The 27,723-nt window shown below is 37.5% G+C and overlaps 4 protein-coding genes across 4 annotated transcripts; 2 read left to right on the top strand and 2 right to left on the bottom strand.

The window, feature by feature from the left end:
• Positions 1-146: 146 nt before the first annotated feature.
• LOC113666521 (uncharacterized) lies at positions 147-3,809 on the bottom strand. The gene is made up of 4 exons (XM_089184757.1): positions 3,479-3,809; positions 793-1,184; positions 608-702; positions 147-384 (listed from the first exon to the last, which is right to left on the bottom strand). The coding sequence occupies exons 1-4, from the start codon at positions 3,666-3,668 to the stop codon at positions 300-302; spliced, it is 762 nt and encodes a 253-aa protein (XP_089040883.1). The 5' UTR covers positions 3,669-3,809; the 3' UTR covers positions 147-299.
• Positions 3,810-4,855: 1,046 nt separating this feature from the next.
• Positions 4,856-16,499, top strand: LOC113670853 (eukaryotic translation initiation factor 3 subunit L). The gene is made up of 22 exons (XM_089184754.1): positions 4,856-5,001; positions 5,162-5,228; positions 5,935-6,017; positions 7,521-7,555; positions 7,677-7,756; positions 8,558-8,619; positions 8,871-8,934; positions 9,063-9,136; positions 9,510-9,590; positions 10,267-10,335; positions 10,970-11,146; positions 11,742-11,825; positions 12,412-12,498; positions 12,894-12,956; positions 13,337-13,407; positions 13,560-13,659; positions 14,189-14,262; positions 14,747-14,804; positions 14,955-14,993; positions 15,109-15,201; positions 15,680-15,760; positions 16,316-16,499. The coding sequence occupies exons 1-22, from the start codon at positions 4,969-4,971 to the stop codon at positions 16,343-16,345; spliced, it is 1,605 nt and encodes a 534-aa protein (XP_089040880.1). The 5' UTR covers positions 4,856-4,968; the 3' UTR covers positions 16,346-16,499.
• A 243-nt stretch (positions 16,500-16,742) lies between these two features.
• Positions 16,743-20,018, bottom strand: LOC113670716 (uncharacterized). Its single transcript, XM_027186894.2, has 2 exons — positions 19,893-20,018; positions 16,743-19,140 (listed from the first exon to the last, which is right to left on the bottom strand). The coding sequence occupies exon 2, from the start codon at positions 19,088-19,090 to the stop codon at positions 18,344-18,346; it is 747 nt and encodes a 248-aa protein (XP_027042695.2). The 5' UTR covers positions 19,091-19,140; positions 19,893-20,018; the 3' UTR covers positions 16,743-18,343.
• Positions 20,019-22,599: 2,581 nt separating this feature from the next.
• LOC113670536 (transmembrane protein 220) lies at positions 22,600-27,611 on the top strand. Its single transcript, XM_027186695.2, has 7 exons — positions 22,600-22,742; positions 22,911-23,116; positions 23,971-24,000; positions 24,633-24,693; positions 25,332-25,461; positions 26,386-26,451; positions 26,571-27,611. Exons 2-7 carry the CDS (start codon positions 22,982-22,984, stop codon positions 26,725-26,727), a joined length of 579 nt encoding a protein of 192 aa, XP_027042496.2. The 5' UTR covers positions 22,600-22,742; positions 22,911-22,981; the 3' UTR covers positions 26,728-27,611.
• Positions 27,612-27,723: the final 112 nt, after the last annotated feature.

Raw genomic sequence — 27,723 nt, 5'->3', positions numbered from 1 at the left:
CAACGACGACTACGAATCACATCGTTGCGTGACATGCTAAAAAGCAGTTGCGGTATTAAAAGTCAAAAAGACATAAATCATAATACTAGGAAACCTGAGCTTTAGTGTCTCAAATGCAGAATTATCATCCCAGTGGGCATCTTTTCAGCTGTCTTTGCACCGACCCACAAGGCTGCACAGAATTTACTTTGTGTACCGATGACAACTACCAAAAGGCCGAATCTTTCGTCACAGTAGTCACGAAGGTGAATTAAGCGAACTTACCATAAATAAGAACAGACCAAGGGACAGGCCTTTGTTTATCGCCCCTGTACTCTATGATAGGTGATGACTTGACTGATTCCCCCATTCGTTCCCACTGAACACCATGTGATCCCCACCAACAACAGTCAATTGACAACAAGTTGAGGTTGATGTTGGGTTAGGGGAGGGGTAGGTGGGCAGTTGCCCAGATACGATATTGATCCGATTTTGTTACGTTTTTGCTCGGTTGTCGAGATTACGTTGCCAGTTTAATTGTGGCATGGGACACTCATTTCAGTAAGTGCGCTTTTGCACGAGGCGTCAGAGACGATTAAACCTTAAAACATTCAAACTGTCCTAGGTACGGGAAAATGCGAGCGCGCAAGTTGCGACTGGTTTTTTCAAATATTTCATTGGATATAAATTGGGTGGAAGTATGGCGCAAGTTTTCTTACAAACCTAAGCGAAGAAAAACAAATCTTATATAATTTCTAATCAGTTACTTTCCATATCCTTTCGGCTCTGATTTAAAAATTATCGACACATAACTGCATCCACGTAGTATGTATTATCCAGTCGAACATTTCCTTCACTGGCTACGTCTCCTTCATTAGCGGCGTCTCCTTCACTCGCGTCATCCCTTTGTACCAGCAGTTGCGCATGCGTCGTCATGATCTCTATAACTGGACTAGACTGCTGGGACTGTCGACTCGTGCTCGTACTTTCTCTTTCTTCAACACGGCGTTCAAGAGAGGATCGGATAACGACAAGCACGAGAACCAACAAGGAGCTGATAAGGAACACACTAATTGTGGATACCACGAAGATGTTCGGAAGAGACTTGTCTCCTTCAGCGGCTCGAGGTTTCCCATCATGCAAACCGGGTTTATGTGTCACTTGATGACGTAGGATTGGAGTGCTCGAGTTATTTTTTTCACCTCCTTTATTTTTAAAGGAAATAATGAAAGTATTAGGGAATGAGGATTAAAAAAAGCTGTTTTTCCTCACCCCCGGCGTTGAAAAAAACAAAACCAAAAAGGAAACAGACCCACCTTACCATTCTACCATTTCCACCTCAAGTAACAGAGCAGCACTTATTAATGGCTGAGTGTGACTTATTTCATATAAAGGACCGGTCTTCATTTTTCGCCAAGGGGTTGAGGATTTTGGTAGTGTTTTTATAGAATTTACCTGATCCCACCTTAGGCTCTGCAATATTTTTATGATCACTCCCCATTAGCAGTAAATTGGCAATCGGTTTTCTTTAGTCCTCCCCTACATATTCTGTTGATGACGACTGACCCCCTCCCCCCCCCTCGTTCCCCCTGAAAACCATTTGATCGTCCGTAGATACGCCACCCACACCTCACCGGTGATAAATAATGACTGGTCCGTAAACTATAAGAAAGGAATAATTTTTGAATTTTGATGTTAGATTGATCGATGTTCCTCGCTATCGCATTTCATCTCGATCGCGTTTCACCCGTGGCTTTCTTTCCTTGGATATTTCCTAAGAGAAAACTCCGAGTTCATGGCCTCTTGGCTCAGACTGTATTTTCAAGTAAGAGAGTCTGCCTGGAAAAGATAGCGTAGGAGGTGTTTGCGATGCTTGATTTCTATAACGCAGAAACTATATCAGGCCTGCGCCAAAGAGTGAATATTCTAGGGGTAATTGCGTCCTTTCTTTCGCGCGCGCGTTTCAACAAACACTATACATTATTTAGACTTCGGAGGGAGGTTGGGGGGGGGGGCGGAAGGGGTACTTTTTTTCAATTCATAAATCGCCATTTAGGGATACTAAAATTAGACTGGATATGATAAAATCATCACGGGACAGTGGCATGCTTCTCAGACCATAGATCAAGAGACCTTGAAGCCTCAGTAAGATTTTGAGAATAAAAAACTCTGGGAGAGATGCGTGATCAGGGTCTAAGGGACAATGTTCACCGTACAAATGGCTATTTTGGCGACTGTATCAACGTTACATTATCATGTTTACTTAGCGTGCAGAAATCCGACACTACGGCAAAAAGTGTTGAGATCGTCTGATAGTGGAAGCTTCGATATACTGTCCAATTCAAATGAATCTAAAAGACTTAGTCACCTTAAAAAAAAAAAAAAAGAGAGAAAAACCGAGAGAGAGGAAAGGGTATATCCTTTTTCTGTTTTTCCGCGCGCGCAAGAACCAACACTTGTCAGTTGTCCATTCCTGCAGTCCTACCTGCACGAGGCGCTCCATGATATTTGACCAAATCAAGAAAAATTACTTCTCCAGCAAATTATCGGTTTCCCTTAATTAACGTTTAAACTCAGTGCGTGCTCAGCTATATCGATCGACCAAGTACCGCGTCAGTAATGTCGGTAATCCGGCAATAGTTGTTAACAGTGAGGAAATAATTATCATGACGCGAAAAACTCTCTCGTGAAGAACTCCGACGAGGTAGTTTCCTCGCAAATTGTCAGTTTTTCTTTTTAAATTAAGGATATATTTCTTTGCATATTTGGAAAAGAAGAGGAAGCATTTTGAGGGCATCCAGATTTTCCAAGAGGCGCGCAAAGCGTTGTTTCTGTTTGCATGTTTACAGTACCTGCTGATGTTTTCATTACATTAAATCGGGTTTAAAGTTTTCTTCACATTTCTAATCTGTACATCTGCATTATTCTCTTTTTTTCAATCCATGGGAAAAGATTATGTTCTTTCATATCTGAATTGAAAAGCTGATTGTGTTCGGGATCAATCTGAAAAACCAACCGGGGGAGAGAGACAAAACCGTTGGATAATACAGGGGTATGTAAATGAGTTTGATTTTGTCAGTTTAATTATGCATAAAATCACGAAATCTGCTAGAAACCGCTTAATTTGGAAAAGCGATGTGCACTACCTTTAATAGGGAGATAAATTAAAAGCCACAAGAATACGAAGATTTTCTGGAGAGGAATTGATATGAAACTTATTTCGTGTACACTAAATTCTCCCTTGTTTAGGAAGGAAGAACCATAATCTATTTGCTTCGGTTTAGCTAATGACAGTTATTAATTTTCTAAAACGAGCATTCATAAGCGACTTTCTACTTTCCAATCTCTAACCATTTTTTCCTAATCAATATTGGTTGGGTCATTGCGAGAATAGCTATCACGTCTTTTTTAGACGTTGCTGATGCCGGCAGATTCAAGACTTTTAAATTTAAATTCTAGCTTGACATAACAAACATTGAACTGATTTTCATATTCTTACCATGGACCTCGGTTTGACAACACGAATAGCACTCCTGCATGTCGGATTTGCACTCGAGGCATGACTTGTACTTTTGCTTCGATGAATCAAAAAATTTTCCTTCCTCGCAAAGGTTTGCAACTCCACTGCTTGATCCAGCGACGAAGAACAATAGCAGATAGGCAAATATGCATAGGAGCGTAAATTTCATATTTTGAGCCCTGTAAGCAATTACTCTGAGGTAGAGGATATAACGGTGAGATCGGTATTGCTGTGTCACTTGATTCAAGTATCTAAAAACGGTTTGGTTCGTGAAATTCTGCTGGTGTTCCACTATTTTTTTTGTCGGATAGTGGTGCGTTGACACCTCGCTGGTTCACTGTGCAGAACTGCCTCAGGTGCCGCCTGTGACGTCACAACATACCGTTCAAGAACCGAGCATAATTGATTTAATAAAGGATCATCGCTTTTCGCTAATTTCACAATCAAAGGAAAGGGAGTTGTCTGACACTGATCTAAATATTCGAGTTTTTTTTTTCACACATTTGATTGCTTTACCGGATGTAGTTTGGTCCAAGTCACGATCACGCCACTTATCACGCTATTTTTGGATGAACATGTCAGCTTCCGGTTCCGTGGAAGATATTTTCGCCAACTTATAATTTTGAGGATAATTGTCATTGCTGAATTTTTTTTTCAACATTCTTGAATTCTGCATAAGTAATTGTGTGCATTCGAGATTAGAAATTTGACATTTCGCAGACAGTTTTGATGGCAATCCATTAGACTTCCGGTTGTCAACAGCATGAACAAGGTCACGTATCAAAGCACTTCAACTTTGTAAATATGCATGAAATGTTTCGTGAGTGATACGTAATTTATAGCCGTAGAAATTGAAAAGTACAGCATGCATGCCTTCATGCAAGCTGATGAATTAAATTTTAAACCCCCACGAGTAACCGAGACAGAATTTCTCCTTACAATATCAATACAAAATCAGGCAGACGAGAGAAGAGAGCAAAGAAATATTTTAACTAGGGGATTTTTATTTGATCCAATACCAAGTTCTCTGAACTTAAGTCGTAAGAACTGTTTGGCGAAGGTATGGAGAAATGCTAATGAGATCGTGGGAGTGAAACTGGTTGAAGCTGAAGTCTTGGTGAGATTTACCGAAGGTCGTTAGCGCTAATTTCCCTCGCTAGGGTCGGCCCTTCTAGTGGTCACATTATGAGAGCGATAGAAATATGGCTAATAAAAAGATCATTTTGTAGAAAACCTCTTTCGTTTTCAGACTTCAAGTAACAATTTTTTTTCTGTTAATTCTGTTTGGCATACCGGTATACTTCGACAATATTATAGTTTGTCGGTGAAAATAATATTACACTTCGTGTCCCTTACACAAATCATAGATGATCTTTCTGGCCAGGCTGCTAAGTCAGCTAAAAGGACACTAGGTGAGAATTTTCCGGAGAAATTCCTCTTTTCGGTAAATTTTAACGACTGAATCAACGATGTATGAATCTGAAGGATTATATGAGGGAGAGGTAAGGATTTTTTGTTTCTTATGACAAGTTATTCAGGTATGTAACTTCAGATTCGTTTTTTTTATAGTTCTAACAAATAGCACCAAGAAACGGCAGATCACTTTATCACCAGATGTTGATTGTCCCAAAAGTCGATTTATCGTTCATCTGTTTATTCTAGGGTGGCGCGCCAGATGGAGAATTTTATGGAGGAGGAGAGTATGAGCCTCCCATACATGATAAAGGAGGTAAGAGACCGAGATAGCATTGCATATAGCATAGAATTGGAACACTTTTTTTACGCCACACGTGTGTTTAAAAGTGTTTTTAAAATTGTTTAGCAGAAAATTATTTGTTTCATCGATCTTACTTTGTAATATATTTTGACTGGCTTGAGAAAAGGGTTAGATTTCTACACAGCCCCATGCTATTGTAAAACAAATCTGTTTTCCCAATGGCAATGTTTTTTTTGGTCATTGTTTTCTCTATCCAAGAACTGAATGCGTAATGTAGGATGGGGCTGTGCGGAAATCTTACTAGTACTTTATGATGGTTAAAATTTGCTTAGCTATGGTTTCATTTGGGTGAAGCTAGCATGTTAAAGCCTGTCTTAGCTTCAGAATACAAGGCCAATTTTCAAGGTGTATTGGTGAAGGGTGCTTGATGGCTTGCTTATTAGTTTGAATCTTTTCCCCCAGAAAAGGAAAAAGTTGACCGATGAGCCACCAAACTGCTCAGCCTCTCACTGATATACCTTAGACACTCTTAAGAATAGCCATTGTTCCATAAACACAATCTGGATAGATATTTTTGTTCCATCTTTATTCAGATTTCTTTAATTTTATATTCATTAACATATTTTGTATTCACTAGAAACAAGAAAAAAATATGAGCTAAAACCATTCCTAAAATTGTATAAAAAATCTTTACTATATTTCTATTTTTATGAGTCAGGTATAGATCCTCAGTCCTATTCTCATATACCAGAGGAAATACGAAGATTTATTCACTTCTTCCATCAGCATGTAACTGACCAGGTTAGCATGTATTTCTTGGTATGATTTTATTCTGATATGGTTAACTGAATGTTTGGTAATGAAACCATTAAAATTACAGTTCCACTTTACTGAGGTCACTCAACTCCTAAACTTCTTATAGTGATCAATAATTTCTCCTTAGTATTATTGCTACAGTGATTTTAGAGATGCATGCTCTCTGATTGGTCAAGGATTGTATAATATCTTGCTATAATCATCTTGTGCAAGGTGATTATAGTATTTCAAATTTGGTTACCAGGTAGTGATAACTGTGATAGAACAAAATATAATCCAACAAACACTAAAGATGCTAGTAAACTAGTGTGTCACACTTTTCAAGAGGAAAAAATGACATTTTTTGCTGATTGAATTAAATAAACCTGCTAAATTCTAGTAAAAACTGGTTGCTTATCTTGATACAAGTAATCAAAACAATTGTAACATTGTTATCAACAAATAAAAAAAAGAATTTCCAACAGAATTCGAAAGCACCTGAGCAATTATACTAAAACAATTCTTCGCTTCTGGTTCAGTGAAAATTGTTGAATAGTCCGCTTGTCTTCATCTTGAGGATTTTGCAACAATATTCACCTCACCTTCAGTGAGTAATTGTTAATTACAATATCAATGCATGTACAGTATCAAGTAAACAGTTAATGGGAATGAAGAAAACATCAGTTAGGGGATTATTTGGTTGATCCAATACCAAATTTTACAAAGTAACATCATAAGAACTACATACATAAAAAACCTGTGTATAAGAACCTTCAATTTTAAGAACCTGTTAGGCTAAAATTTCCCAGTTAAGTATCCCACTTATAAGCACCATCCTAGGCTAGATTCTTAATACAGTTTCTTATTTTTAGAATGTAGAATTTGTTTGAATTTGATACACTACATCCCATGCAATACAAAAAGATAATAAAAAATGGCCAGAACACCAGAAGTGTTGTAAGACCACAATACTATACTATTAATACATCCATAGCTGCACAACATATCCAAATGTGTACATACAAGTTAACCATGTAAAGCAAGGCACTATGAGGCTGGCATACAGTGCAGGTTTTTTTTTTGTTTTTTTGTTTTGTTTTGTTTTGTTTTTTTTTTTTCAACAAAAATTAAGAGTGGGATTATGAGCCTCAGTGGGTTAATTTCACAGGAAATACCATTTGTATAAGAACCCATGGTAACTAACTTGAAAAAGCCTAGGTTCCTATATGTGGGTTTTTACTGTAGCCCTGACAGTAAGGAGAATTACTATTAAGATCTTGGGAGAATAGGGGTTCACCACAGCAAAAAAATCCCACCACCTTTTTTTGGTGGTCAAAAGGATCAACCAGGGCAAGTTGGTAATTGTAGTGCCATATTCTCTTGTTCATATTTTTCTTTCTCTTTATCACCTTGTTACTTAAAATGGTTTGATATCTGAAGAAGAAATCTCTTTTGTGGTCACTCTTGGGTTCAAAAGTGTTAAAATTATTATATAATCATATCTTCCAGAATCTCTATGACATTCAGTTCATCTATGAAACAAAGTAAGTTCATTGCAATGTCGAATATATCTTCAAGTGAATTAGTGTTGTACTCCAGACTCTACTTTTTGTGATAAGAAGTCTTTGAGTTTTCTAAACATATCTTTTTCCTTTTTTGATCCAGTTTCAACAAATTGACTGAGAGATATTTTGAAAAATCTGCTTGGCCTGAACCTGAATATGTTGCAAGCCTTGTGGATGGAGGTGTGTTTTAACTCTTTACACCCTAACATCAGTATTCATATTCTCCAAACTGTTCTCTGTTCATTTACTAAGGTGCTGACAAGGAGAATTAGTCTAACAATCAGGACTTTCTTTAGTTGGTGATCATTTCCTTTATTCTCATGCCATTAATATGTGATTCAGTAGTGATATTGTAAGGAGAAATTAGATGTTAGTCACTCTTAGGGGTTAAAGGGTTAAAGAATGAGGACATGCATATTTATTTACTGAACTGCTGTATGTCTTTCTGCCTGTCCTGATATTTAAGTGACTGCATTGTTCTATGAGCAACTAACTAACAAACTGACTGAACCATGAATCATCTCTAGTACATGTGTCAGGTTGCTGCTAACTGTTGTACCATTCTACTCTCATTCGAATTGTTTGAAGGACGAAGTGAGTTAATTCTTGAAGGAAATCGGACAGTTACCTTTTTGAAGCAGGGTATTGATCTATGGCAGTGTTGCCTTGGTTGTCTCCCCAAGTAAGCTAGTGAATTTGCTTGCTGTTTATGGATGTGACCCACATTTATGTCCAGAAATACATGCACAAAAATGGCAGATTTGAAAAAATTTCATTAAACCATCTGAATGTTCATAGATGTGATGATTTTGGTGAATTTTAGTCAAATTTGTCTAAGCGAAATCAGCTTGGTGGATTTGACAATTTTGACGAATTTTCACATCTTTTGTTACTGCATGTATTTCTCGACATATCCAGTGACCCATTACCAGCACCTTCCCCTCTTTTAAAAATTAAATAATGATGTTTTATTTCTTGTAGATCAAGTCTTTTTGATCCTTTACAAAGAGCTGTACTACAGACACATCTACAACAAGCTCAAGGTAAGGCTTTTAACCCAGTAACTCCCAAGATCTGATTATTATTTCTCCTTTCTAGCTGGAACACATTTCCTCATAAATAACTTGTGAGAATTTAGTGTTAGGTCAGGATAAAAACCTGGTAAGTTTGAGTATTCTCATTACCTGTTTGCTCCTCACAATCAAACTTTAGTTAGCTATGTAGTAATGTTAAGAGTTAAAACCATTGTGAAATATTTTTCTAAACAATATTTTTATTCTTTGTATGTATTCAGCCAACACTGGAAAATCGCTTCGAATCTTATTTCAACTACTGTGATCTTTTCAACTACATTTTGAGTAAGTTTAGAATTTTAGAATTTTGTTTTTGTACTGTCTAAATTTCCAATTTTAAGTAAAAAAAAATATTCCAACTTATTTTTGAACACAAATATAGAAACACTCATCAAATATACAATATCTTTCAGACACAGATGAACCAGTACCTCTCAGCTTGCCCAATCAGTGGTTGTGGGATATTATTGATGAGTTTATTTATCAGGTTAGAAGCTTTCATCCAAAGAGGAAATTCCTCTTATTGACCAAGTGTGAGGTCCATACTATAAATTAGGGGCCATTTCTTTTCTGCTCACAATTTATGGCCCAAGCGCATGAAAGTCTGTATTCTTATCACCTTTTTGCTTCATAATTTAATCAAAGGAAGAGAAGAAGTTACCTGTTCATCACTTCTGGAAGTTAAATGAACAGTGCTTAATGTTGTTAATGTTGTGGCAGATGTTTACATGAATTGGTTGCTTTTAAAACATTCAGTATACTCGACTTTACTTAATGAATGTATAATTAATCATTGGTTAATTTGAGTACACTAAATCCTAAGGAATTTGATTTGATTATTGTATGTAAAAAATTTTCAGTTCCAAGCATTCAGCCAGTACCGATCAAAGTTGTTGAAAAAGGGAGAAGATGAAGTGGGAACTCTAAGAGCAAATACAAAGGTATGCAAAGTAAAAGAATGTATAGAGAAATACATGTAAGTACTGTAGGATTCAATAGAGGCACTTTGATAACATGTTGTTTCATCCCAGACTGTCTTTTGATCAAACTGGAAGTTGGTGTGCTTGTTTTGGGGAGGGTGGAAATCCAGAGAAATAAGGGCATAGAAACTATGATCCACAAGTATTTTTTGCTGAGTCTGAAGCTTAAATTAGGGCAAATGTATTGTGTTGAAGAGGTTACTTGTAATGGTAATAGGACCAAGAAGAGTCCATTTAATCAAAACTATGACTGTCACAGAATTTTAGTGACTAATGGGTTATACGTTTCCATGAAATAAGCAACATCTTAGTCAGCAAAATTCATGACAAGAGTGCATGCACATGATGCATACTGTCCAATTTCACAGGCATAATGCATACACTGTCCAGCTTACAAGCACGATTGTACAGTGTCCTGTTAGTGCTCAAAACGGGCTGGTGATAACCAATCATGTTTGAGAATTTGTCATAGTTGTGATTAGCTGATTAATCAATATAGGAGGGGCTTTGAAGATTGAAAATGATCTTCTCCACTAGAGAGAAGATAGTACAATGATAATGAAAAGTACTGTAGTTATACCAGATTGCCATTCAATCATTTAATTATCCTGATCTTTAAGAGGATCTTATCTTTCAGATTTGGAATGTTCACAGTGTGCTCAATGTGCTGTATTCTTTGGTGGAGAAATCCAAGATTAATCACCAGGTTGGTAGCTACAAAATATTTATAATAAATTTCTGGGGCATCTTCACTGTAACTTCTCAGTTATTTGATGTCAATAAATCTTGCAAACTGATTCCCATAAATGTTGATTACAACTATACACATCAAGATATTTTTATTGAAGTGCAAACTCCACAGCTTAGGGGTTAGTTTCCTTACTTGTATGGAGGTTCTTTCTTCTTAGTGGTGTGCATCCTACAAAATGACGGACTTGGACCTAAGTGTTAGTTTTTGTTGTTTATATCTAACTCTGAACTTGAGCCAAATGGCCCTCCCAGCCAGAGCTTATCCCAGTGTCCTTAACATGAAGTTGCAAGGAGTATCACTACTCACCACTGGATAGGATGCTAGTCCATCACAAGGTCACCCCCCACTCCACCTCCAACCAATTTATCAGGCTTCCCTAGTATTTCTACTCCTGGGTGGAGAGAATAAAGTGTTTTGCCCAAGAACATAACACATTGACCTGGCCAGGTGTTGAAGCCAGACCTCTGGACCCAGAGTCCAGTGCACTGACCATTAGGTCACCCTACCTCCTATTTAAACTCATGACAAATTTATCAACACAAGATTGAAGATTTAGTTTATGTTGATCTGACTGTTTTTTTTTTCACAGCTTGAGAGGTATAACCAAGGGGGTGACCCAGACTCAGTGGCTGGTGAGTTTGGAATTCATCCACTCTACAAGATGCTGGGTTACTTCAGTCTGATAGGTTTGCTGAGACTGCATTCACTGCTTGGTGATTATTTTCAGGCCATCAAAGTTTTAGAGAATGTCGAGCTAAACAAGAAGGTAAACTGAAGAGTTAAATAACATAGTTAGAAATACTGGTGTCTAAGAGTGCTTAGATAATAATCGCAATGGTTAGTTGTAACAAAGGTTAATATTATGAAGGAGAAAGTGAAAACTCAAAATAAACACCATAACTGACAAAAAGTTGAGGAAAATAATAGTAACTTAATCGCAGTCAGTTTCAGTCTTGCATTTTTTTTGTGGAGGAGTTGTAGCAAGTTTTGCATACCAATCACAGGGTGTTAAGCACAAGAAAACCAATCCTTTATTACTTGACACTGAAATGCAAGGAGCTTTTTTTCGTTTTCACTTTTCTTTTTTTTTGGTTTTTTTTCTTACCTTGCACAAACTTTTTTGGGGCTGCATTTCTATGTAACCTACATATAGTACTGGGAATAGGTAGCATTCACTAGCTGATATTATTTGCCAGTTCTCATAATCAGTTTTTTGGATAATGTCTTGATATTGTGAAGAGAATTTCAATGTAAATCTCTTTCATTTCAAATCACTCACTGTGTGATGAACAATTAATTTTTGAGATGCTTGCTATACCAATTCACTGTACATCAGTGACATTTATGTTGTCTTCCAACAGAGTCTGTACTCAAGAGTTCCAGCTTGCCAGATCACTACCTACTACTATGTTGGGTTTGCCTACCTCATGATGAAGAGGTACCAGGTAAGGAAGGTCTAGTGGCATGAGGCAGGAATGAATATATAGTTATAGAAAAAAGTCTGACCAGAAAATGTTGGGCTTGTGTTCAAGGCATACTAAAGCAAAATATTTTGGGGTCCAGCCCAATCTAAGTTAGTTCTTTCGCTGCATACATTTCATTGCTGATGGACCATTTGCTGGTGACCATTTAAATTTGGGCTTGGAAGTCAGGATTTGCACTATACAGTGTAACAGGAATTCTAATTTTCGCAACCAAGGCCTTTATGATTGTTACCAGAAGATGAATGAACCCTTATCCTCCCTCAACTTTAGGTGGTAGAATCTCTTTTCCCCCTTGTTTTGGATCATCAGATTGCATATTTTATCCAAAACATCAGATTGCATATTTTATCCAAAACATCAGATTGCATATTTTATCGAAAACATCCGATTGCATATTTTATCCTCATTTGAAGTTGTCAAGTTATGAATTTGGCTTGAAGAAAAAAAAAAGAAAGAAAGAACAACATCCAGGAATCCTCCCTCCTGAAGTAGGGTAGGATATCTCTATGTAACCAGAATTATAGAACATGATCTGTTTCTATTCTAGGATGCTATTCGCAGTTTCTCCAATATTCTGCTTTACATTCAGAGGACCAAAAATATGTTCCAAACTAAATCCTATCAGTATGAACAGGTGAGAAGTCCCACAAAGGGTCATCAGCTTAAATAGAGTCTATTATTTTCAAAGAGGGTTTCCACAGACACTGATCTCTTTCTATCAGACATCAGATAAGAGAGTGCATTGATGTTTACTACTTAAACATTGAGGTCAAGATTTTTTTTGCCCTCATCAAATATCACACACAGAAATCAAGAGCAAGTTATCCTATTGTTTTAGAATAAATCTAAACTTCATATTCCAATTCAAAACTTCACAAGAAGTTTATTTTGGTTTTTATGCTGCCCACTTTTGACACCATCTATCATGGAATATATAACAAGCAGCTATCTGTTCCATGATAGATAGATGATAGAGTTTGTGGTATTTATACTAATGAGCATTACCTTGCCAACGTTTTGAACCTATAGATAATGAAGAAGAATGATCAGATGTATGTACTGCTGGCCATCTGTCTGACATTATGTCCACAGGTATGTAGTTCTCATTCTTATGGATAAGTCATCATCCATTTCCTGGGGGAGGGGGGTCAGAGGATTTTGGGGTGATCACATTTTTTTCAGGGGGAAAGGAGGGGAATCACTCCCAAACAGATCATGAGGGGGGAGGTGGGGGGCTTGAAAAAAATTATGAGCCAACTAACTGCCAATGAAAGGGGATCATAAGATTACAGAGCCTCATAGGGGGATTAGGTAAAATTTATTGTGACACAAACGATATCCTCCGTAAAACCCCCCCCCCCTTGATAAATTATGATCAGTCCCTTTTTCAACCTTAGTTGTGGTTAATGTTGGCTTTTCTCATCAAACTAAAAAAAACCTTGAGATTTTACAAAGATTTGCTTTTGTTGCAGCGAATTGATGAAAATGTTCACTCACAACTGAGGGAGAAAAATGCAGATAGGTTGCAACGACTTCAGCGTGGGTATGTTGAGTGTGTTTTTGTTTGTTTGTTTTGAAAATTCTTCATTTGTGCACTGGAACAAGGTGACCTTCCCAAGAGTTCGAGCGCACACTAGCATTAACTGTATGTACTAATTAATTTTTTCAATTATTTCTTAAATTTTCTTGACACAGAGACTTGCAGACATTTGAGGAGTCCTTCTCGTATGCTTGTCCTAAGTTTATCTCCCCAGTCCCTCCGAACTTTGACGCCCCTCCAGCTAATTTTAACAGGGTAAGGACATTTTAGGGCAATCTTCAAATGGTGCTGCTCAACTTTGCTTCAACTCTACTTGATTGTAGAGTTTTTACTGAATAGTTGAGATAGTTTTATTTGCTCTGGTTAGCAGTTGTGATTTCTCCACACTTTCAGTCAATTTACAGAGACGCGTGATCTACTTCAATGAATTTTGAATTCGTTTGAAGATAAACTGGATCGCATGAGACTTTGAAATGTGAGCTCTTGAATTCTTCATCACAATTGTGTAACCCTCTAACCCCTAAGAGCGACCAGCATCTAACTTCTCCTTACAATATCACCACTGAATCACACTGTAAGGTCATGAGAATCAAGGAAATGATCACCAACTAAAGAAAGTCTTGATTGTTAGACAAATTCTCCTGGTCAGCACCTCAGTAAATGTACAGAGTAAATTATGGAGAATATTAATACTGATGTTAGGGTGGAAAGGGTTAAATCCTTAGCGATTCTCTTGTTAATTTTACAGTTCTTTCAATTGCACCTTTTTTTTGGTCTTTTCCAGGAACCGTTTAATCTTCAGCTGAAAGTTTTCATGAATGAAGTGTCGCAGCAGTCTCTGATACCAGTGATTAGAAGGTAAAGTTTAAAAGAGAAGTTTTATGTCAGTTTTTATTTAGAATCAGCGTGGCCATCACTTGACTTGCTTTCAACAATCAAACTTGCATCGCCTAAATAACGCTATAATATTCGTTAGACCGCTTTTTGGTTTAGCGTCGTAAAACCAAATTCAAAAGAATCATAGTAAGTCAGGACTAGGTAAAGATCACCAGCAGCCAATGAAAACCAGGCGCTACAGTAACCAGCGTCGAATGTGAAGAAAACGTGCATAACAAAGTTGCAATTGCTTTAGTTTTGTATCTGATTGGCTGGGTGAGTGGCGTGAGATGTTTAGACCAATCGTAGTGCGAATGAAAGCAAAACCAGTGCAGTTCGTTTCAGTTCCCCTATTCTATAAAATTAAATGCTCCATTCTGCAACTGTGATTGATAAGTTTTGTCGGAGTCGCAAGTAAACCTCCATTTCCATCATGGAAAGTTTGTTTGCCTTTTGTTTTTTGCAGCTATTTGAAGTTGTACACCACAATGCCCATCGCAAAGCTTGCTGCATTTTTAGACATGGTGAGTTAAAAGAACCTCTTCCACAGTGAATAAAACACTTTTTCTTCTGTTGTTTTTTGGTCCAAGAGAAGGGAAAACAAAAGCTTCGTTCCCTCCACGGAATGGGTTTCAATCTTGACACTTAAGTTATTGTTTGTGTTCCTTGTGTAGGATGAGAGTCAGTTCAGGACCCAACTGCTCTGCTTCAAGGTAAGCCTCTAAACAAAATTTTCACAGGGTTAGTATGGTATAGTGCAGTTCACAACATTTGGCGAAAAACTATCCTTTACTTGTCTTGGTAACCCTTATCGCTTCCCCTTCACAGCATAAACAGAGGAATCTTGTGTGGACGAAAGGAACAGATGCTCTTGAGGGAGAGCTCCAGTCTTCCTCTGAAGTGGACTTTTACATTGACCAGGTGAAAAAAAAAAAAATTCCTATCGTGACAATAACCAACCCCAGAACGTCAGAGATGTGTTCGACTCTGACGCAGAATGAATGTAAAGTAACCCCGACGACCCACCAGATCACTGGGTAATATTTCACGGAGCCAATGAGAACTCAAAGTCAAAACGAGCTAATCACTTAAAGCGCGGGAAAACGTTGGGAGTCAAGTCGTGACTGGGTTTGCTTTGAAATCTGATTGGTTGAGACGGGTGCAAAAGGTTTTTCTTTAGACCAATCATTACAATAGGCAAAACCAAAGTAGTATATGCGATTGAAGATGGCTCTAATTGCATAAAGTAATGGATGATGAATTTGTTTGCTTTTTTTTAAAACTGTACTCAATTTACAACTTATAAGATCATCTCAAATATGTTCTCTATAACAAACCAGTTTTCCTCCTCGCAAAAACGGTCGTTGTTCTTTAATAAATACTTTCCTCCTTCTTTCAGGATATGATACACATCGCAGATACGAAAGTTGAACGGCGGTATGGAGATTTCTTTATTCGACAGATTCACAAGTTTGAGGAGGTGAGACTTACTGGTCCCTCATTCCCTACAAGTATGTTATCCACCCTTGTGGTTACAAGCCAATATGCATGTTTTGTGTCCAAAATGACATTGGTCACAGAACACCCGGAACTAAGAAAAGAAGGCAACAACTACTTTCTACAGTACTGTCTCGTAAAATAGCGTGATAAGTGGAAAGTCTTAAGAAGTTGTGAGATAGAGCCGAGAACGAACAGTTGAAGTGACGATGGCCAAGATGCCATTAAAGAAAAACGGTATTCACCTATAAAGCGAGGCTGCAAGGTCTCATTTATCGCGCTGCGGCACTTGCAGCTAAGCCCGCGAATTTCAAGCTGGCAAGCGTGCGAAAGATCCTTGAGGGGTGTGGTCTCATGCCAGAACCCTCGCGGCCCCCTCCCACTTTGTCCCCCCAGTCGGATCCCGGAGGGTTCGCTTCTCGTGTCGTAGTGTTTCTTTGCATAACGATCGCGATCTGTTGCTTCGCGAAGAAGTGATGATGTTTGAGATGCTGCTGCAAAGCAACTTTTGACGAGATACTCGTTCTTCCTCTTTTAGGTCACCAAGAACATCCAAGCAGTCCAGTAACACTTAAACAATCTCTTGAGGAAAGATACCGTAATAATCAGTAATAACATGCATAAACGAGAAGTACCCTTGCCAACATATTGCAATATTCAACAGTCATTTGATGGAAAACAGTGTATATGCAACACGTCATTAAAAGGTCATAAAAGTAAAATTACCATGTCAGGCTGTAGTGAATGATATGTATGTGGATGAACTACCCACAAAACTATCCTCATTAGAAAAACTAGGGCAAATATGAATAGCTCAACGAATAGTATTTGAGAAGATTGTAGTCATGCACAAAGGACAACAGAGAAAAATTAAGGGTGCAATATGCAATGTACCTGTAGAATGTGATCAGACATGTAACACCTGATAGATCTTGTATAATAATACTTAAGCTTAAGAGAAAGTTACAATCTAGAGATGTTTATTTTCAAGCATCACGACCAGAGTTAATACAGCAAGTTCTTAACTGGCTCAAAGTACATAATCCATTGTACAATTTGTAGATATACTAGCTGATATTAACAATATTGATAGCAACCTCACAACTTTACAAGATGATGCAGACAATAATGAAACACATCAACAAGCTACATCAAACAATGTCACAACAGATAGTGATCCTGCTTTGGAATTTGATGCAAGAGAAAATGATAAATTAACTAGCAATGAAGAAGAAAATGATGACCCCTTAAATGAATATAGAGCCCCAGTATGCGAGACATGCTTAAGAGTCAATTATACCAAACTATCCAGTGGTGAATGCTCAAGTAAAACGCTCGATACGAAGCCCGAGTGAACGCTCCCCGAGCGTCTAGTTCTAATTCAACTGTCCTTCATCCAATGATCCAGAAAATAGATTTACCATACTACACTCGCGATTTGCTAATTTGCTTTTACTTAGGAAAGAAGATTTACAACACAATTGAGTATACAATAGTAACGCTGTAACACAACAAGAGGCCTTTTCTCGGTCATAATCGGTCTCGAACACTAGCACTTAAAATGCGAGAAACACATGTGCCGTTGGAGAGCGTTTGGTCAGAGCTGATGAAGAAGGATCAAAGCGGCCATCCAAATCTTTGAAAGGCTCCAAACTACGACGTACATCAAATTTGACCTTCTCGAAAACTGGTCTCAAATTACATACTAAAAAAACAGTGATTGCGTTTGTCCTTAGAAACCATAGAATACGCGACAAATACGTACAAAAAATACTTTTATACATTCACGATAAATAAAATTATATTTACCAATGGTGAAAGGAAAAAGGAACGGCCTAACTTTTACGGAATGCTCAGTCAAAATGTGCCGATTTCTAACGCTTTCATCGCCATATTGGAAATGGAGCTACCACAATGCAACGCAATCGGAGTGCGCACACCGCCTGCGATGCCTCAGTCAGAAAAATCAAAGCGTAAGAATTGTCGCTTCGTCGAAATTAAAAATGTATTGTCGTTGTCGCAAAATGTTGCTCCTTTTCCGTCAGTATTTTCCGGCTGTCGGTTCAGCGGAACAAGATTGTCGCTACATTTTTAACAATGTCGCTGTTGCTAAAAGTCGCACCTTTTCTGTCAGTTTTTTTCGGCGGTTGGTTCATCGTTTCATCGGAACAAGATTGTCGCCACATTTTTTAGCAATGTCGCTTGTCCCCAATACCTCTTAGAAGGCCTCAACAAACGGCACAAACTGTTGTTACTGCTCGCGTGGAATAATATAATGACTAATTTGCAAACAATAATAAGCTTGAGTTCCATATTTACAAGGACCTCTACACACTCGCCAACTGCTTTACGCCGTATAAACACCCCTTATTGCTACAGTACAATGAAGGATTTGTGAAGTTTTTAGGTACTTATTGATTATGTTTTTACTGATATCTTAAGTATTACTGTGGAACTTTCTACTGAGTAATTGTTACAGATTTTTCTTCGGCGGCCGCAGCGTTTTAAGAGTTTTGAGTTGCAGTGATTGAGAACTCTTCCGTCTATTAAGTTTACTGCCAGTGACTTACGATTTGTCTTGCACAGGGGTCGCAGTCAAAGAGAATTCACCTTCTGAATTCTTAAAAGAATCCTTAAGATTTTTTTTGTCGATTTCGGTGGGCTGATATTCTGTGGTGACTAAAGTATCAAGAATTGAACGATTCTTTTCTTCGGCTAAATAAAGCGCTCGCATTTTTTCTCTGACTTCCCTAACCTTTCCTTTTAATTCTTTTGGTTTAGTATAGTCCTTACTTTCAAAAGCTTTTCTAAGTTGCTCCTTGATGTAACCTTGAAAAATCCACAAAAAGCATTTTGCAATTTCAGGTGTTTTTTCCACGATAGACTCCATAAATTCGTCGAAGCTGTGGTTCTCATCTTCGCCCTTATTGTCTTGATAGCCTTCTGCCTCGCTTTCAGAATCTTTCGACACCTCGCCCTTGCTCAGTACTTTTTTCAGATCATTCATCGCTCCTCTCCCATTCATGGCTAGATTTGTAAACTCTGTCTCGGTAGTCATTTTCTTAAAAGTTGATAAATAAAACTTCAGATTAGCACTTGTCTCCATCTCCAGCCGGGTTACCATTATTGCCTGATCTATGGCTCCGTCTTGTTTTTTGACAACCATCTTCTCAAGATTATCTAGAGACTCTTTCAATTTTTTATAACTATCGCACAGCTCTTTTACTCCTTTGGGCAATTCAGTTAAAGCCAACTTTGGATCCTTCCGTGAATCCGTCCTTGAATCCGTCCCTGAATTCGTCCCTGATGCCATTTGGTTCAGTTTTCTCGGGTTTAGGCAGAGTAGACAATCCTAACAATACGCTGGCAATGCGGAAAACAGAGTATGTTAACTATGCAGATTAGTTTGTCGGTTTTTCCTGAGATTACTTGCTTCAACAGCTAATTGAAACTGTTGGGTTTTGGACAAAAAAGATCACCAAAGCTAATGATGAGAAATCACATAAGGAAGCCCGAATCAAAAAATTTTTTGATTGGGATGATTACTTCACGAACACTTTCCACGCTAAATCAGTCACTCCCCTACCCCCACCCCTCTCCTTGTCATTGACTGTCGACCGCCCCCTTGGCAGAACTTTCTTTCTCTTCCCAGCCTTCCGCTGCCATTAAAATCAAAGATGGCGGCCATAATTCTCGGTAAGACAATATGAACACTAGCTCGCCAAAATTACGCCTGCTCTACAGGCTATTAAAGAGCTAAAAGGATTTCATTTACTGGGGCTAAACTTCAGAATACCCCGCAACTCTGGTCCGCCTCACTTACATGTGTCGGGAGGCTTTGAAGATCGAGGCATAACACAATAGACGCTATTCTTATTCAATGACATGTAAATGAGTTGCGGGGTATTCTGAAGTTGCTCCTTTACCGGTACCCGTACCCCTGGAAAAAACACTACGTAATTACTTTCTGTTTAATTTCGACCCAGCAGTCACCGTTAAAGGCTCTCAGTGCAAAGCGAAAAGATTATTATCAAATTCCAATCTTGTTGTTTTAATGAGTGTTTGCGTCTGTATTACACTTTTCACAACATAATATATTTCGGATAAGAAATTACCTTTGCTTTGGTTTTATGTTTTCAACACCTCCATCACATCACGTCTTTCGGAGGAAAATCGGCATGATCTTCTGTCACCGACACATGACTTTGCTTTGGTTTTATCAACACAGCGGTCAAATGATTGCACATGCGCACTATGATAGAAAATTTGTTATCGTAAACATGGAGAATCGATGTGGGACTTTTCTCACAGTTTCTAAGGAAAGTTCGAAGTTTCTGAGGCCGAAACTTTTACATATTGTTTTTCTGGACTTGACCCACTACGTGTAAGTTTACACTCGTGTAATTTTTTTACACTTGGCACGGCGGGGTGATGAAGCCATCCATAAAGTTGGCCGTGCTGGCTGTAGTTATTCTTTGTTGTGTTCATGGTGAAGTTGCCGGTAAAAATCGAGGGAAATGTGTGAAAAAAGGAAGAACCAGAGCCACACAAGATATTCGTGACGATCACAGGTCTATGTTTATGGCGGACAGTGGAGTGTAGAACAAAAGAAGAGGAAAGGTTCAGTCCTTTTCCTTATCAACAAAGCGAAGCGTCCGCGTTAAAAGCAGTTGGGATATCTCGCAATAAAATAAAGGCAAGATTTAATCTTTCTACAAAATCCTTTTTCATTTGTCTTACGCATTGAAACTGTTAGGAATTTAATCTTCTTTTCCTTACTTTACGCTAGACACGCGTTCAAAATGTTTGACCGCTCTATTGGTTTTATGTTTCGCGTAATGAAACAGCTGTTAAACCACACGTCGGTGTTAGTGTTGCACCAGGCAGGTGGCGTAGGATTAAAAAAAATCACGTGCAACACTCAAACCTTAGTTTTCTAGGAATAGTAGTGCGATTCAATCACACGAAGCTGTAGAACCCTAGCAGTGATAACTCAATTTGTCTTTATTAAAAGCATGTATATTGACAGATCAAAAACTTTTGACTATGTTGAAAGCTTGCCAACTTCTGAAGTACCGTTGGCCTCTTTTAAAAGTATCTTTGAAGCAAAGGTAAATAAAATCTTTAATTTCCTCCAACTTCTGCTGTCAGCTTTCTGTATGAGATTTAGTGTTATTCATTATTGTTGGACTGATACTCTACAAACGGCAAAAATGTTTTTAATTCCTCACGTGGAGTTATTTCTCATTTCAGCAAAAATACTTTTTCAATGTGTCCCAGTCAACAATTTTCTACTCCCCCCTCCCCACCACCATAGTGTCCCGGAAACCATGGAAAATTGAGCCTTTTACGTACGTTATATTCCGTGGATTTTGGTTTTTGCTTTACTTTTAATCTTATGAAATTTAAACCAAAATATTGTTTAAGGAAGATTTTGTACAAGGAGAAATAACATTTCCTTGTTTCTTTTTCTTTTGAAACACAATTTGAAGGGCACCTAAATGACCTAGAACAGGTATTCAAAGGGGACACATTTGCTCAAACTGCAGCAATCTGGCTACCTCTGAAATACCTCAAGATCTGTTCAAGTCTTGTAATGATCACAAAGCTTGCCCAACGCTTCTTAGTACAGCTACCTAGCTGCTGTATTATCTGTCCTTTGCACTTGGCTTCTCTTCCTTTGACTACATGGTTTATCATAAAGTTTGTTCGATGGCATGTGATCTGAACATTGCATGTTTTAGATCATCTCATAACCAATCATTAGTTATCTCCCGGGGGAGGGGGGTGGTGGAGGATTTTGCAGGGGATTAAATGGTTTTCCAGAAGCAGTGGAGTGGGGACCAGTTGTTGCCAACAGAGTATAGAGGGGGAATATAGAAAATCGATCGTCAATTATCATTTTTATAAAATTCACCCTTAAACGTTCAACCTAACATAATCTGAATTTTCACCGGAATGTTGTAAACTGAAAAACGGTAAGGCTATAATTACTCCAACTAGAGTCTGACGTTTTGGCCAACCTGTACCTATCACTTTATTGGCTTTCGTCGATATTTGGACATTTAATAACATCTTAATCGACTCGTGCAGAGGTTTTAAGTTATACACCTTTCTTTTCAATATTGTACATTTACTAGCGAATAAATGATCGGATCAGGCAGACACCACAACATGTCAAATAAAGTCAACTATCTCCTTTATCCTTTCTACCTATGGCCGACTCGTGCAGTAAGTACTTAATCTACAGTTGAAACATGGTGTTGAACTTGTAGTTGTTGGTCTTGTAGCAATGCAAGGTTGCTCTTACTTCAAAAGCCAAGGTTCCAGAAAATCCCGGAGAGATCCACAATTATGGTAAACATCCAACTCAGCAGAATAATCAACGCATAAGTAGCCCACAAAAACAGCACAAAACAGCATCCTGCGTTTATCGAATTTCCGCATGCAAAATTCGTTAAATTTAGCCGTTGCAATGCAAATCTCTCTTCGCCTGCATAAGCATAATTCCACTATTTTCCAATTCTATGTTGCGTTTCGCCTCACAGTGGTTCAGCATTTATCTGATAAGATTTCTGCCTCGGAACGAAATTACATCAGAACGCACTGAAAGTTTTTTGACTAAGTGAAATTAAAGATAGGCAGAAATAAATTCCACAGTTTTTTTGTCAGAAAAGCACAGGATTATTTCTGTTCCCTTTTGATCAATCCAGCCGCTAATGTTTACATGTGATCACTAGTAAAATAGATAAAAATGTTGCGCAGCTAGCTTTGTACTATGGAATGTGAAAGAATTACCGTGATGTGCAACAGGCATCCCACGGAATTATGCAAATTTACATAAAGCTGAGGTAAGAATTCTACGTGACAGATCTCTTACACCATTGCCTGGAAACGGAATGAGGAAGATTCTTCACGAAGGAAGCATTAAACCATACACGATACTTTTGTTCGAAAACAAAAGGGTAAGATTCACTTCAATTAATATATTGATCGGAGTAGGTTTGGTAATTTTGAGTTGGGTTGAATGCATGACTGATTTAGCGTGTGAAGTGCTTGTGGAGTAATCATCTCACTCAAATAATTTTTTGATTTGAGCTTCCTGATAGATCACATCTTTTCTCTTTTATTAGCTTTGGTGATCTTTTTTGCACGCAATTCTACAGTTTCCATTAGCTGTTGAAGCAAGTGATATTAGGAAAAAATGACCGAGCAGAGTTCTATTGTAACTGTTGAAGATAAACAAGAAACATTAATCGGGAAGGTTTGCAACCCATGGATGTGGCGAGTTGCAAATGGTTTCATGGCCTTGTTTTTTGCCTTCGCCTCTTATGTTCAGGTCAGTCCACCATATTTTGAGCTTATTATGTTCTCAGCACTAGAAAAGGTGAATCTGTGGCGATATCATAATTTATTTATCGTTATGATACGATAAATTAAGCCTCACTGATAAAGAGTTCTTTTAAAATATGCTACATTCATGAGCAACAATACGTGTTCCTTTGTTCACTCGACACGTAGACTGAGGTAAGGAAATATTACGTAATTGTGAAAATATTGTTTTTTGTTATTATTAATTAAGAACTTTATAATGTTCAGTGATGGTTTTGAGCCTTTCAGGCAGCTGCGTGACGTCTAGCGCTTTTAGAGCACATTTCGGTTAGGAACTAGTTCTTTTCGTGAAAAATAAATACAGTTTGTTCACAAAGAGTTAGCTCTACAGGTAGTGTCTGCAGAGGATTTTTCTGATATCAAAACTCGGCCAGATTAAGAGGTTTAAAACCGAGAAACGAATCATGAAAGTGTAAGACACAAGGGAATCCCATCCTGCAGATTGAATATTGTTTTATTCATCTCGTAAGTTTAGGAGAACTTTTCTTTTTTGCAGTAACTCTAAAGACTGGGAGAATTTCATAGAAATTAGAGCAATTTTTAGCAATTGATTCCCTCAAAAAATTTGAGCAGCCCTCAACGACCTATGAGAAAAGTTAAATATGGGTGAATTATTCATATTCTAATGCTAAAAGTTGACAAGAAATTATTCACAAAATGTTTGTTGTCATATGCTCAAATGTAACACTTTGTGACTTAAGGTGACTGAATTTTTGGATAGCAGAAATAATTTTTGGTGAATGCATACATGATTTTGATTTATGATCTTAGAATTTTTCAATCTTTATTTGTCCACAACAGATCAATGACCCTGATCCTGTAATATGGATGGTAAGCCAGGCTTCTTTTCAGTGATAATAGATGTTTGGTTTTTAAGATGGTAATTATTTGATGTGGGTAATTTTCTGAGACAAAACAAAATATTAAGGCCTCAAGGGAAAAGAAAGGTCTGCTGCAATGACTAGGATGACTTATATTTTGTTTAAGGATATCTGTTGTTGCATCTACTTAAAACCCCTTTAACCCCTAAGAGTGACTAGCATCTACTTTCTCCTCACAGTATTGCCCCTGAATCACACATTAAGGTCATGAGAATAAAGGAAATGATCACCAACTAAAGAAGCTAGATTGCTAAATAAATTTTCCTCTTCAGAGCCGTAGGAAATGTATTCATTTGAGAACAGTATGGAGAATATGTATACTGATGTTAGAGTGTAAAGGGTTATTAATACATCAATAGGGAAATAATTGAATAAATGATGAAATGATCTCAAAGCTGTGAAATTTGCATGTGAAAGAAATATGATTCATGTTTGAGGACTGTATGGAGTCAAACAAGAAACCAAGAGTAAACTAGGAAGGAACTGGGTTCAAAACTTGAGTGAAGTGAAAATTTTCAGTTTACCATAATTCCACCCTGTTTTTGTTAAAAACATATGATTCTTCTTACATTTGCTTTCTAGTTGATCTATGCCATTCCATGTTTCCTGTGTATTGCTTTAGTGATTGATTCATCATTACAAGGTAAAAAAAATCTGAGTATGGAAACTGATGTCTTTGATCAATATTTATGTCAGCAAATCCAGGTCTTGAAGCAATAAAGAAGCCACTTTATTAAGCAAGTGGATCTTTTTTAAGGTCTCAGATGTACATTATAACATTTGTCATTTTGATGGCAGCTTACCACTTTGATCTCTAAGAGTGACTGACATTTATTTTCTCCCTACAATATCAGCCCAAATTCATATATTATGGTTACAAGAATAAAGTAAATGATCACCAACCAAAAAAGGCTCTTCATTAAACAAATTCTCCTTGTCAGCACCTTACAAAATGTATAGAGAACAGTGTAGATGAAATACATACTGATAGGATCAATATCAGTATCTGGGCAACTGCCCACCTACCCCTCCCCTAACTCAACAACAGTCAATTAATAACAAGTTAGGGTTAATGTTGGGTTAGGGAGGGGTAGGTGGGCAGTTGCCCAGATACTGATATTGGTCCTACTGATGTTAGGGGTGTATGTAGGGAGGTTAATTATAAATAAACAATGACTAATTATCTCCTATGACTGAATGTATAATCATTTTTCCATATCTGTTCGGTTTTGGTTTGTCTATACTTACAGACAACAATTTTTTAATCTCTTTATTTTGAAGATCATTATGTATGGAGGTATACAGCCGTCATTCATGTTGTTGTCTGTAATCTGGGTATTTTTTACTCACTAAGTGTCCTATTTGGGACTGAGATCAGCTTCAAAAATCCTCTGGAATATGAAGAAGGGAGGTGAGATATATCTTGTTCACAAATGAAAAATAAAGTGAAGATCAAGTTTAATTTATAAAATAAGGATAACAAATTTGAAAATAAGTCAAATAAACAGAGTTAATAATCATTGTAACTGACTGAAAAGATTTAAAATGTCCAAGCAGTTACATTGTTTATAAACTATCTGAACATAGATATGAGTTAGCCCTCTCACACCAAGGAGTGTCCAAGATGCAAATTCTCCCTACAGTTTATGTAATTATTTATGTAAAGGTGTGTGGGGGGAGGGGCTGGTTTTTGGATAGAACTCTGAATTCTCATTACTAGCCTACAAAGCTTTATACGGTAATTAGTTTGTAAAATTAGCTCAATCATATCTTAAAAGAAAAAGGTTCAACATTTGCATCTCTCCTAATCTCAGTTTTTGTGTGATGGGGGATTTTTAATGTGCTTAGGAATGCCATCATTTAGGTGCCCAGTCTTATGCCCTTAATTGGCTGAAAGAATACTCAATAAAATTTAAGGAATCTGTGACTTCCATGTTGTACTTGAATAGTGTCTTTCTACCACAAAGGTTATTGTTTTATCCCAATCAGGAACTCTGATTTCCTCTCTAGGTATGTACCATTGAAGGACTTATAGTAATTAGATGGCACAACCTGGATGGGTATCTCACACTTTTTAACCCTTCAACTCCCAAGATCTCATTAGTAATTCTCCTTACTGTCTGCCATACAGTTCTGGTGATGTTAGTCTGGAGAATTATGTATTGGATCAACTTATAATCTCCTGACTGATATTTTCTTTATTCTCATCACTTGTCTGCTTGATATTGTATTGATATTGTAAGGAGAAATTCTGTCTTGGTCACTCATGGGAGTTAAAGGGTTTATGCTCAAGGCAACTGTACTCTTTAAAACCTTGCCTTGTTCTTTTTGGCAGGGAAATTGGAGGCCTTTTGATAATCATAGCCTGGTTAGGGCTCTGTTGGCTAAGAAGACTCAGAGGGTAATAATAATATGGCTCTCTTTGATTCCTTTTGATGTTTTCCTTTGTTGCGAGCGGCTGTTCTGATTTCTTTGGATCTTAGTAAATAACACGGTATATGTTTTGTTTATACTTTGCAGTTTTAGTGAAGCAAATGTCTTTTTTTGGTCAGCCACAATAGCTGTCTCTCTGACACCATTTGTTCTCTTGGGTTACTATGTAAACACATGGGATGTGTCTGCTATACAAAGCCACTGTAAAGATATAATTTCAAGGCATCTGTACAAAGAAATTTAAATATGTGTATTTCAGGAAATGATGAAAAATCCAATTCAATATGTCAATAGATCAGACCCCAGTTGTTCAAAGGATGGATAACACTATCCACTGGATAAATCTGTATCAGGTCGATAACGCTATACATTCTGCTATTACTTATTACCTGGAAATTTATCTTTTGGATAGCATTATCCACCTTTTAAACAACTGGACCCAACAGCATATCTGGTCTCCTTCGCAGCCAAAGTTTGGACTCATCCCACAACGCACTTGTAATGCGCAACATAGTGTGAGAACATGTTGTGTGACAAGACCAAAAATTAGCTGTGAAGGAGACCACAGCATATCAGGTAGAGATATAAAATGAGGTCAGGAAATTCCAAGTCCTTTTTCAGAAAAAAACAAATTTAAATAAAGAAATGTAGCCAGAGGTTAGCATTTATGAGAACTAGACGTAGCAGGAATCAACATCTGGTTCATGTTGTTTGAAAGTTGGATAACACTATCTGATCCACTGGATAAATCTCTATGTGGTGGATAGCGCGTTGTGTTTCACTAGCTCTCTTCCCCTGGATAACAATTTATCCGTTGGATAGTGTCATCCATCCTTGAACAACTGGGCTCTGGTCTTGATCATTGATCAAGCTGAGAACAACGAAATAAATAATTATACACAAATGGTATGTATAACGAGATAAATATATATATAGACATCCTTTATTAACCTTTGGCCTTGTTTATAGCCTAGAAGGGCTATGAATTTTTATTCTTGGTAATGAAAAAAAAAAAAATTAATGGCATATAGAGATTGCAAACCCAGAGCCCTGTAATGTAAAAGACCATTTTGAATTTTTGTCAGTTGTTATGGAGTTGTAGAATGAAATAAACCACTTTATTCCCAATTATTGCAAGTTGTTTATGTTAGCTTTCAAATATTCTTCCAAAAACACACATACTTACAATTGTACGTCAAGAGTGTTACAATATTGATGAAATATTTCGTAGTTCTTTCAG

The sequence above is a fragment of the Pocillopora damicornis genome, chromosome 10 (genome assembly GCF_964200805.1).
Source record: "Pocillopora damicornis chromosome 10, jaPocDami1.2, whole genome shotgun sequence".
NCBI classification, from domain to species: Eukaryota; Metazoa; Cnidaria; class Anthozoa; order Scleractinia; family Pocilloporidae; genus Pocillopora; species Pocillopora damicornis.
This window is presented reverse-complemented; position numbering and strand designations above follow the sequence as displayed.

Excerpts from the sequence above, each read along its gene's own strand:
- LOC113670853 (XM_089184754.1), top strand. The coding sequence starts at position 4,969 with ATGTATGAATCTGAAGGATTATATGAGGGAGAG. Across the intron at positions 8,935-9,062 it reads TCTTTTCAACTACATTTTGA|ACACAGATGAACCAGTACCT; the intron begins GTAAGTTTAGAA and ends AATATCTTTCAG. Across the intron at positions 15,202-15,679 it reads TGGACTTTTACATTGACCAG|GATATGATACACATCGCAGA; the intron begins GTGAAAAAAAAA and ends TCCTTCTTTCAG.
- LOC113666521 (XM_089184757.1), bottom strand. The coding sequence starts at position 3,668 with ATGAAATTTACGCTCCTATGCATATTTGCCTATCTGCTATTGTTCTTC. Across the intron at positions 703-792 it reads ATACATACTACGTGGATGCA|GTTTGTAAGAAAACTTGCGC; the intron begins GTTATGTGTCGA and ends TTCTTCGCTTAG. Across the intron at positions 385-607 it reads TGCGCGCTCGCATTTTCCCG|GTTGGTGGGGATCACATGGT; the intron begins TACCTAGGACAG and ends CAATTGACTGTT.
- LOC113670536 (XM_027186695.2), top strand. The coding sequence starts at position 22,982 with ATGACCGAGCAGAGTTCTATTGTAACTGTTGAAGATAAACAAGAAACA. Across the intron at positions 23,117-23,970 it reads CCTTCGCCTCTTATGTTCAG|ATCAATGACCCTGATCCTGT; the intron begins GTCAGTCCACCA and ends TGTCCACAACAG. Across the intron at positions 24,694-25,331 it reads GATTGATTCATCATTACAAG|ATCATTATGTATGGAGGTAT; the intron begins GTAAAAAAAATC and ends TTTATTTTGAAG.
- LOC113670716 (XM_027186894.2), bottom strand. The coding sequence starts at position 19,090 with ATGGCATCAGGGACGAATTCAGGGACGGATTCAAGGACGGATTCACGG.